Raw genomic sequence first — 16122 nt, 5'->3', positions numbered from 1 at the left:
CTTGAGCCCTAATATTTTTTTATAATGCTTTATTAATCATCTTCAAATCACAAACTGACATGTTAAAAAATAATTCCAAGCAGCTAACTTAATAAATAATAATCATAATATTAATAATAATAATCAATACATAACTCAAGTAATTCAGAGTCATAAGGTGATCATCTTTTTCAGCTTTTTAAGGATTGAAAAAAAGATTTTCACACCATTTAAAAAGCCACCAAAATTAATTATCCATTTATATATATATATAAGTAGATAATTACTCATATTTTTATTACATACATATATATATGTAATAAAAATATAGGTTCAATGTGGAGCCATTGGTTTTATCTTTGTTTTTCATTAAAAAAAACACCAAACTTCTTCCTGCACGTGACCGAAATGGAACCATCGCGTTTGTTAGCAGTCTCTGGACTACAAGTCCCATGATGCACTTCGCCGGTGTGTCGTCATCTAACATCGACCGCCTGATTCGGTGACGCAACGTGCAGCTGCCGGGAGAAGTTTGAAAACACACGCCAACTTTTTTCCTTTCCACGTTCTTTTCCCCACTGGCGTCGTTTCACTTCGCCTCTCTCCGCTGAGCCGAGCGGGATTATCCACGGGACGACGAGTCGAGCACCGCGGAACGCGCCGCGGAGGAAGTTTGTCCGGAAGGTGAGTGGACGTGGGGAAAGTGGGAGAAGTCGTTAGCTCGCGGGGCTGTCGGCGCGTCTGACATGAGGCTGTCAACACGCTGCTGCCGGAGCTCGACCGCACCGAGGCTCGGCCTGTCACTGACCCGGGGGAGGGAAGGGGAGCGGGCGGCGGGAGCCTCGTGAAGCCTCCGGGGCCAGAGTCGCCGAGCGGATTGAGCTAATTCTCCCAAGTGTCACCTTCCTGTCGCGTTAGCTGCAGGAGCTCAGCGCGTGCATGTGTGTGTGTGTGTGTGTGTGTTTGTGTGTGTGCGTGCGCGCGCGCGCGTGTGTGTGTGTGCGTGTGTCATCATATCAATATCGGACAACAGAGGGTGAATATCAGAGCAAACAAACAATAAGAGAAGAAGAAGAAGAACAACAACAACAACAAACCAGCACGAGGCCATTTTAAAGGAGTGGGTGTAAAGAGAGCAAAGTGAAGCCGGGGTCAAACACCTCCATGTTTCTGTGACCTCTTCTTCATCTTCTTCTTCTTCTTCATCTTCTTCTTCTACGCAGACAGATGCCATCACTCTGACCTGGAGCCCACAGATATTTAATATCAGTCAATACGAACCTTTCACATATTGTCAATATCGGCATTTATGTAATGAGAACTTATATTCAACAGAATAAAAAAATGCAGAATTGTGTGTGTGTGTGTGTGTGTGTGTGTGTGTGTGTGTGTGTGTGTGTGTGTGAGAATAACATGAAAAGATTAAGGTTTGTATTACCAGTTGCATTTGAGTCACATTTTGAAATTGAATGTCCCATTATCTGGAAAACAACTATTTAGCAGATAAATATTCTGTATACACTCTCCTAACCAAGAACGAAATCTATTATGGGTTACACGTTTTGAGCTTTTAAGAAAGTTGCCAGTCTGAACCAAACATCACAATATCTGTGTAATTGAACAGGAAAGAGCGCATCTGATTGACGAAAATGATTTTCCCCAAAGCGGGAATCAAGGATATTTATTAACCTTTTATAGAAAAGATTTTAGTTTCCCCGAGTTTTATGGACATTATGATTTTTGTTTGCCTAAAGTAAAATATATTCCGTTTTCAGATAAAGAAAAGCAAAGTAGAAAGATAATTTTTCTACATGGAAAAAAAAGAAAGATCATTTTTGCTTGAATTGATCATCAAATAATTACAGATTCAATTTCTGATGATCCATTAATCCTTGCAACTCCGGTATTCGTTGACTCGTAGGTGAATACATCCATAATTTAACTCTCCCTCCTCCTCCTTCTGTCCTCCAGGCAGCAATGTCTTCCCCAGGAGAAGAACAACAACCATCGGCGGCTGTGTCGGCCATCCTGTCATCTGCCATGTCGGCCGCCGTGTCGGCCGCCATGGCCGTTGCCATGGCCACGGACGCCAAGGCGGATCTCGCCAAGCTGCTTGACGAGTGGGAGGAAGCGCAGCGAGGCACCACAGAGCAACTGGTGTCCATCCTTACAAAGTGAGCAGTGATTTAGATGTTATTTTTGATGAGATGCCTGAAGAGCGTAATGTCTCATCTGTCTGTGTCTCATCTGTGTTTCCTGCTAGGATCTCTGAGCTGATTGAAAAGGAGACGGGAGAGTATCACAAAGCAGATCCTGATCCGTTTGACGACCGTCATCCAGGCTCGTCATTCCTTTACTCCTTCGTGACCTGTTTCTCTTTCTGCTCTTTGTCCAAAAAGTTTAAATGTAACTTGATTTGGCAACTGATGTAGTTATTACTCATCATCTTTTAGCGGTTGGCACCAAGAAGCAACATTTTTGTGCACAGACTCTCATCAGGTTATTTATAAACTAACCTGTGACGGTCTGTGCAAGAAAATGTTGTTTCTTAAATTTATTTCTTTTTTAGCAGAATTGACGCTTCCGTTTGTGATCTGTCGTTAAGTTTCTCACTTCCCGTCTTGACTTTGCAGGTCGGGCGAACCCAGACGGGATGCTGGGTCAGCTCCTGAAGATGCTCTTCATGAATAACGACTTCACTAATGCGGTGAGAACTGCTTCAATTCTTTTTCTTCTTTCTTTTCTTCTGAATCATGCAGGGTGGTTTTGTGAGATCTGTGTGCATGTTCATCAACCAGTTTTCATTCTCAGATGAGTTTTCATTATTAAGAGAGCGTGAACCGCGGGCTGAGACTAACATAAAGGTTCCTTGTGTTATTGTTCAGACGAATATTTTTTGATGATTTGTTTAGTCTGTGAAATGTCAACAAGTGGTGAGAAATGCAGATTCAAAAACTTCCCGCAGCTCAATGTCGCATTTTAAGTTCTTCAGTCTAAAACGCAGATATTTCCTAAATGGGACAAAACAATGATGTTTCAAAAAAGGTCCCCAAAATAATTGCTCATTAATTTTCTTTTTCGACCGACAAATAAATAAAGCAACTGATTGTAATGGCTCTGATAATCAGCGTAGCATCGTTGTCTGCAGTGTGTAGTGTATAAAATGTTCTTATATCTTATAATAATCTGTGTGCCTTGGTATAATCTGTGTTATAATGAATTTACATATCACATATATACAGGGCTTTAAATTAACTGTTTTCCAGCCCACATTTTTATCGTATTCATGTAAGTAAATGACAAAAGTTTGAATATTTATTTCAGAAGCAGAGCTAAAGTTTGGTCTTGTGTGTGTTTTTTACAGCTGTTGGACACGTACATCATGACCAGCAGAGAGCTGAGCCTGAAAACCGCCGCCTGCCGCCTCCTTCAGAACATCATGCCGGGCCTGGACACGGCCGTCGTCTTCCAAGAGAAGGTGAAATGTCTCAAACAAAGGGAAAAGATGCTCAGTACCAAACTTGAACAGAATGATAGAAACAAACATTGTCTGTTCCACTGACACCGAAACCAAATACCTGACAACCGATATGTGTGTGTGTGTTGCGTGACAGGAGGGGCTGGTGGAGACATTGTTCGGCTTTGCCCGTGAGTCCGAGCGGCCGCTGTGCGTCTACGCCACGGGGCTGCTGGCCAGAGCCATGGGCAACCAGGAAGTGGCAACCAGCAAAAGACAGCAGAACACTCAGCTGGTGAGTCTCACACGCCAACGTCCTGTCAGTGACCTCTTAGACCTTCTAGACAAACCTTTTAGAACCTTCCCATTAAACACCAAAACATTCTAAATGATCCAGAGAATCACCTCTGAGACAGAGTTTAGCAGCCAGGGTTACTAAAGAATATAACTTCAGAAACTCTTCATCGTTCTTATAACATCATTTGTTCCCTCCAGGTACCGGTCATGATTCAGCGCCTGCATGAGCTGCAGGCTGAGGAGGCCAAGAATCACCTCAGTCCCGCCACGAGCCAGAATCTACCTCAGGACTCTCAGGTGGAAGCCACACGAACCTCAACCATCTCAACAAACCAGCGAGACAAGACGGAGGGTGAAGACGTTGGCGAGGACGGACACGGAGAGAACGGCAGGCCAGTGTCGAAGGCCTGTTCCAAACCTTTGTCCCTGCTCGGATCGGCCCAGAAAAATGGCGTCAGCAGCAGCAGCAGCAGCAGCAGCAGCAGCGGATCCAGCTCAAACAGACCGCCTCCAGACTCGGTGTACCAGGCGAGCGGCGACGCTGCCTCCAGGGAGACGGAGGACAGGCGGGGAGGACTTAAAAGACGGGCGGTAAAGGAGAACGGGAGGAAGGCTAAGCAGAAGATCAACTTCCCCTCCTCCTCCTCCTATGGGGCTGACGAGGACCTGGACAGAACTAGAACCAGCGACCAGCCGACCAGCAGCTCCTGGTCCGAGATGAGCTCGATGGTGATCGGCTCGGAGTACTGCCTGTCGCCGCTGAGCCCGGCCATGGAGCAGAGGCTCATCCTGCAGTATCTGACGCCGCTCGGGGAATACCAAGAGGTGAGTGGGTCACGGCGGAGTCACCCTCTGCTGGTGATGCCAGAGAACACAGGCTTCAGGCACTTCCTGTCCGTTTTTATATACACTCGATAGTCTGAACACATGATTCTGATCTGATCTGTGTCCTAAAGACCAGAGTTGAGAAAACAAAAGGGATTTTTACCTCCAGTCTGAACAAAGGATCTTCATCCCGCCGTCTTTAATCTCTTTAATTTACCCACTTGCACTCTTTTTGTGAGGTCAGTAAACTTTCTCTCTCTTCCTTTTTCAGTTGCTCGCCATCTTCATGCAGCAGAACACAAACTTGTTGTTGATGAACTACATTGACCTCAGGCAGACCAAGAATGTACAGCTCACCTTCGAAGCACTTCTGGTAAGACTGTTGTCCCCGAACACCCAAAACCAAAAATTCACGGATGAAGCAGTGTGAGAACCCGTCCAATCATCTTTCATCACCGCCCTAAGATCTGATGTTTACTTGTAAGTCTTCTTACAAGTAAACTGTCACATGTGAAACTAGAAAAGGATAACACAAACATAAATTAAACTGTAAATCACATTTTGGGAGATCATCAGGAAGAATATGCTTAGATTTTTACAGCTTTTGGATCACAATTATTCTCTCAAGAAAGAAAACAAACAAACAAAATCTACTTTGACTTCTGTCTTGTTCCTGTATGTTGTTCCCTTTTTGAATTCATGTTCCCTTCGTCTCCAGCACAAATGTCCTCCTCCTTACTTACTACTAATGATCAGGTTATTAATGTATTCAGGGGATTATTATATAAAAACACTGAACCTTCTAATCAGTCTCTTCATTTATCTCCTCAGTATCTCGCCTCGCTGCTCCTCCACAAAAAGTTTGTGACGGAGTTCATCGCTCATGGCGGAGTGCAGAAGCTCCTGGAGATCCCGAGGCCTTCTATGGCCGCGACCGGAGTCTCGCTCTGCTTGTACTATCTGGCGTACAACCAGGACGCGATGGAGAGGGTGCGTGCGCGTGCACACACACACACAAACACACACACACACACACACACACACACACACACACACACACACACACACACACGGTGAAACTGAGGGTGACGAGGCGACAGACTGAGCCTTTAGTGTCCTGTTCTTTATATCTACTATGTGTGTGTTTGTGTTTCTAGGTGTGCATGCTCCCGGACGGCGTGCTGTCCGACATGGTGTCCTACGCTCTGTGGTTGCTGGAGTCGTCCCACGCTTCAGGCGTGTGCCACGCCACCATGTTCTTCTCCATCTCCTTCTCCTTCAGGGCGGTGCTGCAGCTCTTTGACCACCAGGACGGCCTGCGCAGGCTCGTCAACTTGGTCAGTCTCACATTGTTCATCTAATGCTTAAAAATTGAGTATGTAATCGTACCTTTTTCCGAAAAGTCTTCACATTTTGTCTCGCTGTGCTGCAGATCAGCACGCTGGAGATCCTGAACACAGAGACTGAGGTGTCCATAATGAGCGATGACCAGGTCTTCTCCAGCCGACAGACGGCCAAACACACCTGCATGGCCGTCCGCAGGTACAGCAACAGCTGGATTAACTGATAAGAGCAAAGTCGCTGCAGTATGTCTGCAGTTTTTTTCATTTCCATAATTCTATAAAATAGTTTAAACCCTGCAGTTGGTTTTCAGAGCTCTGCCTCCTATGTGATCGTACCTGCAGCTGTGTTTGACAGGTATATGAAATACATTTTATCGATCACTGATCATTTCCTTGACACTGTTCAGGTACTTTGAGGCTCACCTGGCAGTGAAGACTGAGCAGGTGAAGCAGTCGCTGCACACGTCGGACAAAGACACCATTGTTCGCCAGCAGCAGTTTTCCAAGGTACAAGGTGGATTTATGTTCATCCTATCTTTTTAATACCACACTTCAAAAGTACTGATGTCAAGTCTTTGTTTTGACATCCGTTTCCTTTTATTCACCCCTCCCTCTCGTCCTGGTAGAGAAGTAAAGACGCCTTAATTTTAAGAGACCATCAAATAGATAATAGAGCCTGACTGATATGTATATATGTGTATGTAAATATAGAGAAATATATATTTTTGTATGTATGTTTATATAGAGAAATATGTATATATGTGTATGCATGCATGTATCTGTGTGTGTATATATATATATATTTTTATATGCAAAACATTTGCATTGATTCCTAAGATGTCGTTATCGATGCGTTACTCATATCGACCGGCTCTTAATACATAATACTTAGCGGTAAAGTATAAAACAAAACAAACCGCAAAAGAAGTTGGAAGCTGCAATATTTTAAAAAAATATCTTGCCTGTTATATTTTGTCCCAATCGATGACGTGTGTGTGTATTGTGTGTCCGTCCAGGCTTACACCTACACCAGAGAGCAGGTCATTGAGATGATGGAGTTCCTCATCGAGTGCGGACCTCCGCAGCTCCTCTGGGAACCGGTCGAGCTTTTCTACAAGTTGTCCTGTGTTCCTTTAATGCTGCAGCTCATATCAACAGCCTGTGACTGGAGGACTTACTATGGCAGGTAAAGCGGCTCTGTCGATATTTGTTCACACACACACACACACACACACACACACACACACACACACACACACACACATATATATATATATATATATATATATATATATATATATATATATATATAATTTTTTACAACTTGGATGAGAAACTTGCCTCATGTCTCTCTCTCGGTCTGTCCAGGAGTGACACGGTGCGTTATGCCCTGGACATCCTGGCCATCCTCACGGTGGTTCCTAAAGTCCAGCTGGTGCTGGCTGACACGGTCGTCGTTGTGGATGAAACCAGGATGCCCGTTTCCACCGTGGGTCAGTACAACGTCTGTTGGTTTGTCTCTTGTCAGGGCTTCTTTTCTGCTTGACTGAAAATGTTTCAGCCTTTTGCCTCATTTGTCCTGGATGTGTCTTGGCTGCAGGTATGAGCATCATCCTGGGCGTCGCAGAGGGCGAAGTGTTCGTCAATGATGCTGAGATTCAAAAGTCTGCACTACAAGTAAGTGTACGGCTTTAGAAACAACAGTCAGGTGATCTGAAGAACGTGGAAACAGTTTCTGCACATCGTAATCCTTCCTCCTTTTCACACCAGGGATGTGAGCAATTATTTGACACTCGGCAAAACCAACATGCTGGTGTCAAGTTGCCCGTATTTGGATTTCTGTTACAACATGAGGCAGATGGACTACCCAGTGTCTCGTCTCCCGACCTGAACTCCTTCCTAACCCACATATTCTGAACCTCTGCCCCCCCAGGTGATAATAAACTGTGTGTGCGCTCCAGACCAGAGCCTGAACACTGTTGGTGTTTATGCTGTTGCCCCCTTCCACCCCCAGCAGCCTCCGGTGCCCCACAACAGGGTGCTGGCCCACATGTGGCAAGTTGTGCAGAACAATAACGGTATAAAGGTAAGAATGATCAGATTTTTACACTTCAATGTCAACGTGAGAGATATTTATTCCCCATCAACATTGTCAATCTTCATTTTTTCACCATCTGTTTCGTGAGACCTCCCATAAGCTCTGCTCCTCTCGTGTTTCCAGGTGCTTCTGTCTCTGCTGGCGGTGAAGATGCCGATCACAGACGCCGACCTGATCCGCGCTCTGGCCTGCAAGGCTCTGGTCGGTCTGTCCCGCTGCACGGCGATCAGACAGATCATCAGCAAGCTGCCGCTGTTCGCCAGTGGCCACATTCAGCAGGCGAGCACAGGAATTTCGATCATAGATCTCAAAATGATTTTTTCTTCTTTTTATGACAAAATCATTTTCAGATTTTCTGTTCTACTACTAAAACTATGTGAATAGAAAATAAATCTGCATCACTGCAAACTATTAAATGCATGAAATAATATTCTTTCATATTTTTTCTAATTATTGAACTGAACATTCAAATTGAAAAGAAATCATTTGGAGCCTTGGCAGAGGTTTTTATTTTCCTGTTTGCCCGTTAATTCTCATGTTTGATGAGCTGAAAATTGTTGATGTTTTTTACAAAATCAACAACAACAGGATTTCCACCTGGAGATGCAGGTGGATGAAAACAAATCATCATCACCTCCCACAAAACTCACGTGTTGTTTCTTTCCTTTTGGCCTCCGCAGCTGATGAAGGAGCCGGTTCTGCAGGACAAACGCAGCGAGCACGTCCGATTCTGCCGCTACGCCGTGGAGATGACGGAGCGAGTGTCGGGGAAGCCGCTCCTCATGGGCACCGACGTCTCGCTGGCTCGTCTGCAGAGGGCCAACGTGGTCGCCCAGTCACGCATCACCTTCTCCGAGAAGGAACTCCTAGTGCTGATCAGGAACCACCTCGTGGCCAAAGGTCTCGTCGACACGGCGTGCGCGCTCGTCAAGGAAGCAAATCTAGGATCCTACTGCCCGATCTCCTCCTGCGTCACCCCTACCCCCTCCTCGGTGATTCCCAGGACTTGCCGGCTGGCTGGTGGGATTGCAGCCCGTGCCGCCAGCCACATCGGATCCTCCCCGGTGTCCTCTCTACCCGCGCTCTCCTCCACCTCTCCTCCTCTTCCTTCTCCCTGTCGCGCCCTCGTCACCCCTCACCCCCCGTGCTCTTCCTCGTCTTCCACTGCCCTCCCCACTCCTCAGGGCTCACATCCCGTCGGACGTATTCTGTTCACACGGGAACGTCCCGTGGCCAATTGCAACTCAGGGAAGAAGCTTCGCGCTCTCAAGCAGAAGTCTGACCACGGTGCTTTCATACAGGTCAGTGACGGGTTCGCTTTACTGTAATTAATATTTTTCCCCCGGATGTAACGCAGGAGGATACAGCGATCAGTCCGTCTGTAATTATTTTGTAGGGCTGTAACTAACGATTATTTTCATAATCAATTAATCTGTTGAATATTTTCTCCATTAATCGATTCGTTTTTTGGTCCATAAAATGTTAAAAAAAGAAAAATTTCGATTGTGTTTCCCAAAACCCAGAGATGATGTTTTGTTTTGTCCACACACCAAAAATATTCAGTTTACTGTCACAGAGGAGCAAAGAAACCAGAAGATATTCACATTTAAGAAGCTGTTTTTTTGACTTTCATTTTCATAAAAACTACTTGAACCGATTAATTGATTATGAAAATAGTTGCTGATTAATTAAGTAGTGGTATACTAATCGATTAACTGTTGCAGCTCTAGTATTTTGTGTCGGGAGCAAAACTCTAAAACCATTTTGATTTTTTTTTTATTCATGAAACGTCACACTTATATTAATCAGGATGTGAAGTGTTACCTTTTGGGATTCTGCATTTCTTGAATTTTTTTTCTGTATTTCCATGGCAAAGACTTTTGGTTGACAGTTTGGTTACTGTGATGACACCAAATTATCTGCTGTGTCATGTGTGGTTGCCGCGGGGGATATGACATATGACTGATGAGTAGTTTGACACAAAGTTTATCAACACTACAACATATTTAGTGTCAGTCTCTCGGACGTGGCTGACGGTCAAGAACCCTCCGTAGTATTAAAACTCAGACAAAAGAAATTGAAAGTTGCCTTTGACTCCAAGAACATTTTTTTTTCACATTTTGTCAAAAATCATCAGTAGAAAGCGGTAAAATATTATTGAACTAGAAAGTCAGTCAGTAGAACACATAACATATCAAGCCGCACCAAATCTCACACACTCATAGATATCAGTCACCTAAATGTCAGATTTTATCATCAATACCCTGGGAAATCTCTGAAAATGTCCAAAAAAAATGTTAAACTATCTCACAATGTTGAAAGTTTCCTGGAAATCCTCAGCTCATATTGTTTAGGTTCCGTGCAGATCACTTGTTTGTGAAGATGTATGTCAGGAAATGACTGCACAATAAGCCATCACTGATCCATTGGCTCAGGATCATGTATATGTTTGTTTTTTTTCTTGATCAGACTCCAGCCATGAAGAAGACGCTGGAGCGCCACCTCCCGTCGCCGCCGACCCTCGACAGCATCATCACCGAGTACCTGAGGGAGCAGCACGCCCGCTGCCCCAACCCCGTCACCACCTGCCCCCCCTTCTCCCTCTTCACGCCGCACAGGTGCCCCGAGCCCAAGCAAAGGCGACAGGCGTTGCCCAACTTCACAGCCCGCCTGGGGAGCAGGGTGCTGTACCAGAAATACCGAGGTGTGGACAGAGGGTGCCTGGATCGACATCTGATATTCAGCAGGTGACGCACAAACGCTGGCCTGTTTTGTAAAAAACGCGCCGAGCCGAATGCTTTTGTATTTGTGGGAAGATGAAATCCAGGAGTCTAAGAAAATGTAAACTAGGCTTAACCCCCTTTCTCCTTTGTTTCTTCCACGTCTTTTCTTTGTTTAGGTTTCGCCCGATGTCAGTGTTCCACGAGGGCGACAGCGACGAGAGCGGTTTCACGTGCTGTGCCTTCTCTGCCCGCGAGCGCTTCCTGATGCTGGGAACCTGCTCCGGTCACCTCAAGTTCTACAACATCGCCTCTGGAGAGGAGGAGGCCAACTACACCTGCCACACGTCGGCTATCACACATCTCGAACCCTCCAGGGTACGTACATACTCACATTTAAAAATATATATATATTTACAGAAATCAATTAAAAAAAATAATTAAAGAATAATTAACAACTTATATTATTATAGGAAATTTGAAATAAAATGATCACCAGCCCCTCGATTTTCTGTGATTATGAAAGATTAGCGACAGCAGCAGAGGAAACATGTTATTTTTGCAAAGATAGCTTAAAATAATATTCTTTGTGTCCTTCTTCGGACACCCCCTCCCCCGTCCCCCTCCGCTATATAGTTACCATGGTGACTGTTGACGGTGTCACACTCCACAGGTTCTTATAGACGACTGCATGTTGTCGTACTTGTCAGTGTGAACACACTTACCCAGTCAAAGTAACAAAGTGTGAGAACGGATCTGACTTTCTGGTCTCTTGTGTTGTGATTGTTAATGGTCCCCTGAACCTGCTGTCTTTGCTCTTGAAAGAAAGAATTTTGTGAAATAAAATATAAAACTAAGAATGTTAAATCTTGTTGGTTCCTCAGGATGGGAAATTCGTGCTTACCTCTGCTTCTTGGAGCGTCCCCTTGTCCGCCCTCTGGAGTATGGACGGTGTCTTTAGCTTGAAGTGAGACACACACACACACACACACACACACACACACACACACACACACACACACACACTGTTTTAACTTCACACGTCGTTGTCTCTTTACAGTGTTTGGATGTTTCTGAGATCTTTTTATTTTTACTCCCAGAAACTCCTTCGTAGATGACCACTATGTGGAATTCAGTAAACTCTCTCAGGACCGAGTCATCGGCACCAAGGACCAAGTCGCGCACGTAGGTCACCTGCCATGTTCCTATCAATATTCACTGCCACGTTCCCACCAAACGCTAAGAAAAATGTTTGTGCTGCAGATCTACGACATCCAGACGGGCCAGAAGACGCTGACCCTGAACGACCCCGCCCTGGCCAACAACTACAAGAGGAACTGCGCCACCTTCAACCCCACCGATGACCTGGTGCTGAACGACGGTGTGCTGTGGGACGTGCGGGCGTCGCGCGCCGTCCACAAGTTCGACAAGTTCAACATGAACATCAGCGGCGTCTTCCATCCCAACGGCCTGGAGGTCATCGTCAACACAGAGATCGTATCCTCCCATTCCTGCTGGTTTAGAAATGATTATCCAAAGTTTATGTTGTCGACATAAGACATCGAATATGTTCTTTTAATTTCCACACAATTATTCTCAAACCCAAACGTGCAGCACGTTCAGTAGGTTTTTCACACTTCAACAGTAACTTGAGCATGAAGTGTGAATCCATAGTGACTCGTGTTGTGGTGCAGTTCTCAGCCTTGACAGCAGGTGTCAGTGGGACCTGAAGACCTTCCACCTCCTGCACACTGTCCCGGCCCTGGACCAGTGCCGGTTGGTCTTCAACAGCAACGCCACCATCATGTACGGAGGTAAAGGAAACTACGTTTCTATTTCTTCATGTCGTTGGTTACGCAACAGAGATAAAACAGATAAAGTTTGTTTACGCTCTCGTGCAGCAATGCTTCAAGCCGATGATGAGGACGACGCGATGGACCAGCAGATGAAGAGTCCCTTCGGCTCGTCCTTCAGAACCTTCGATGCTACAGACTACAAGCCCATTGGTAGGCTGCACTTCTCTAGGCTTTCATCTCATTGGTCAACTATATCTGTACAACACTGAAAATTTTTATTCACTTTTTTGTTGTTCAGAATTTTGCAATCCCATTTCTCTGGTGACTTAGAATAGTTGGTTTTGGTCTTTTTTTGTGATTTGTTGACCATAATATTTGGATCATAAAATTTTATTTGTTTCCTCACATGTACCAGTAAATTTTAAGACTTTTTTCTCTCTCTTTCAGCCACGGTGGATGTAAAGAGGAACATCTTTGACCTGTGCACTGACGAAAAAGACTGTTATCTGGCTGTCATCGAGGTACTTTGCCGTCTGCCTGAGCAGAGGAGCTCGTTGTGGAGCCTTCGTCTCCCAGACAGAAACACAGATTATAAAAAAATATATATATATATATATATATATAATGTCACTGACGGTGAACTAAACCGTCTTTGGCTCCAAATTCAACTCGGAAATATAAGGCAGGAATTTGTCTTTTGTGAATGGACTCTGTAGAACCAGGACACAGTGAGTCTGGACACGGTGTGTCGTCTTTACGAGGTTGGACGACAGAAACTGGCCGAGGAGGGAGACGACGACGACGACCAGGTGAGACGCACACGGAACATAATGAGCCTCTCATAGTGTTGAATTATGAGTTAGGGTTAAGATTTAGTGTCATTTATTAAGTGTTTTTTAACAAGATGAATCGTGATTTTTGCCTGAACAATGTAAATTCTACATCTGTGAAATGTCAGGATGATTTTTTTCATCAAGATCCGTGAATTATCCCCCGGGAAATAAGTTGAATGTCAAAAAACATCTCACAATGTTAAAGAAAGGGATTCCTGGATCCATTTCCATGCCAAATTTGAATGGCTTCTTTCTTGGCTCATGCTTCCACCAAGTTTCATTAAAATTCTCACAGTAGTTTTTTGCTTCGGTCAGGGCTGAGAACATAACCTCCCCGGTGGAGGTGATATTTATCTCAACACGTGGCTCGTCTTTCTTAGCATCATCTCATCTCACGATGATTTGATCATCATAGTTTCTAACACGTGTTGTTTTTCTTCCAGGACGATGACGACGACCAGGACGAAGACGACGACTCTTCGGACACAGACGACGACGACGACGACGATATGGACACGGACCCGCTCATAGACGAGCTGGCCAACCGAGAAAACGGGGAAAGGGTCGACTCGCCCACGGAGGAAGAGGTAACCGGAGCCGCAGACTCTTGGCTCATGTCATGTTTCCGTCTCGGATGTGAGGATGTTGTTTATTTTATTTATCCTCTGCGTCCGCGGCGGCTTGTAGCACGAGGTCCATCAAATATACGTGATGACTCAGGAAACACTCCGAGGGAACTTCTTCCAATTTGGTACAAACATACACTTGGACTCAAGGATTAACTGATCAAAGTTTCTTTTGGTCAAAGGTCATTGTGACCTCACAACACACGTATTTGTCCATAAATCAATAATTCATACCTTTGGTTTTTAGTAAAGTCCTTAATAAATAGTCTTCACATGTGTAATACATGTATATAATATTATACACGGCTGAACAACAGCAAGGTCGTGATTTTAGCTTTAATTAAATCTATGTAAACTTTTCTTCACCTTGGTTTAGATTTATCTTCTTTAACTGCAAGTCATTACTGGTTCATATTGTAGAAAAGTTCCAAACACACATATTAGATCCTTAAAAATGATATTAGTTAGTTGAATGTTTTTTATTAATTCATTGCGTCAGATCAGATGGATCAATCGTCGCTTCAAATTCTCCCAGACTCATTTGAGACTATTTACAAAAGAACTTGTGTAAAAGAACTGTGTTGACACGCGTCTGGTTTGATAAATCAGGTTTTTGTGTTTACATTGTTTTTCCCTTTAAATCTTGTGACCAAACCAGAAAAAACACAAATAAGATCTTGTGTTTTTCTGCTTGTGACGTAGCTTCAGGTTCACCACAGTCAGTGTTTGTCTTCAGGCTCTTACTGAACCTCGTGACGTCAGGGTCGGAGCATGTGTCCTGACAGTCAGCGGGTCGAGTGTCCTGTCATGGTCTCCTTGACCCCGTGACCCTGAATTCCCCATTTGCTTGTTCTGGTTCAAAACTAGAGCTTTTGAAAAAATCCACCCGCAGTGAAAAGAGCACTGACTTCACCAGCTGTGCTTTTGTCCGGGTGTTTCTTGTTCCGTCTGTTGTTGCAGTTTTTCCCACTCTTCTCTGCAGATCGCCGATCTTCTTGGCGGCGACAGCAGCGACGACAACAACAACGATGACTCGGAGGACGACTCCGACGCGTCACACAGAAGCGGTGATGGGTCGGATCCATTTGACCACGACAGCGCAGATTGTGAGTAATAATGTTAACACTCGCAATCGGCAGATTGATTTCACCACATTTCTGCTTTTGAATCCAATGCTAATATCCCTGAGAGACACTTTTGAAGGTGTCACTTCTTGCTCTGGGACATAGACCGTAAATAAAGGTGTGTGTGTGTGTGTGTGTGTGTGTGTGTGTGTGTGTGTGTGTGTGTGTGTGTGTGTGTGTGTGTGTGTGTGTGTGTGTGTGTGTGTGTGTGTGTGTGTGTGTGTGTGTGTGTGTGTGTGTGTGTGTGTGTGTGTGTGTGTGTGTGTGTGTGTGTGTTCGTTCACACAGCAGACGATGAACAACGAGTAGATGACGACATTCGTCTCTTGCGATCGATACACAGGTGGTTCTCCTGACGTGGGAGAGGACGACATGAACTTTTCATTTCTTTTTCTTTACAAACCATCATTTCTCCTTAAAGCAGGCAAGTCGACTGTGAACACACGGATTCTCTCTATGTACATTTTTAAAAAACTTTAGAGAGACGACGACGATGACGACAAATATACATTTCCCTAAAGGTCGCTGGCGCCCGGATCATTTCACTCTGACATGTCCCGGCGACCCCCGGTTCTTCTCCTCCGCCGAGTGTTTGTACAAGATTTGAATGAAGAAAAAAAAGTATTTATAATGTTTTACCTCCGAGGACTCTGCTGGAGAAAAGATTAAGTGTTGGTTGCAGAATACAGAATAAATAATTTAATTATTACTATTTTTTCCCCCCGATGTTCAATCAAACTTTTTTGTCTCCTCACTATTGACCACGATGAACATAACAGTTACATGAATCTCTGTGATTACAAAGTTTGGATTGTGATGGGAAGTTTTTGGGGGGAAAAAACTAAATTCCTGCTCTGTTGAAAAAGAAAAAACAAATCAGATTTTCAGAGCCACAGAATCTATAGTTTTACAACAGACTTGTTTCAATTGTTGTAAATGGTTTGATGAGACTCTCGGATCTATTACGATCCAAGTCAATCATGTCTGCTTTTGATAATAAAAGACGCTTCGCTCTTCGTCTACA

General features: G+C 44.5%; 1 protein-coding gene across 3 annotated transcripts; it reads left to right on the top strand.

Annotated features, from left to right (window-relative positions):
- The first annotated feature begins 443 nt into the window (after window positions 1-443).
- On the top strand, window positions 444-16122 carry LOC118308897 (DDB1- and CUL4-associated factor 1). Of its 3 annotated transcripts, XR_007030897.1 has the most exons (31): window positions 446-663; window positions 1951-2153; window positions 2243-2319; window positions 2613-2686; window positions 3344-3457; window positions 3594-3731; window positions 3932-4558; window positions 4830-4931; window positions 5390-5548; window positions 5716-5895; window positions 5991-6100; window positions 6309-6408; window positions 6918-7087; window positions 7270-7394; window positions 7502-7578; window positions 7835-7987; window positions 8123-8278; window positions 8680-9300; window positions 10469-10746; window positions 10899-11097; window positions 11604-11686; window positions 11820-11904; window positions 11983-12216; window positions 12440-12533; window positions 12621-12725; window positions 12963-13036; window positions 13232-13324; window positions 13792-13935; window positions 14957-15080; window positions 15387-15522; window positions 15620-16122. XR_007030897.1 is itself a non-coding variant. In XM_035630337.2 (30 exons), the coding sequence occupies exons 2-30, from the start codon at window positions 1957-1959 to the stop codon at window positions 15452-15454; spliced, it is 4758 nt and encodes a 1585-aa protein (XP_035486230.1). In that variant the 5' UTR covers window positions 444-663; window positions 1951-1956; the 3' UTR covers window positions 15455-16122. The 3 variants fall into 3 exon arrangements, 2 of the variants coding, with proteins under 2 accessions (XP_035486230.1, XP_035486229.1); XM_035630337.2 differs by having other exon boundaries at window positions 444-663; window positions 15390-16122; XM_035630336.2 differs by having other exon boundaries at window positions 15387-16122.

The sequence above is a fragment of the Scophthalmus maximus genome, chromosome 6, assembly GCF_022379125.1.
Source record: "Scophthalmus maximus strain ysfricsl-2021 chromosome 6, ASM2237912v1, whole genome shotgun sequence".
NCBI lineage: Eukaryota > Metazoa > Chordata > Actinopteri > Pleuronectiformes > Scophthalmidae > Scophthalmus > Scophthalmus maximus.
Note: the sequence above shows the minus strand (reverse complement) of the source record. Positions and strands in the feature narration are given on the sequence as shown.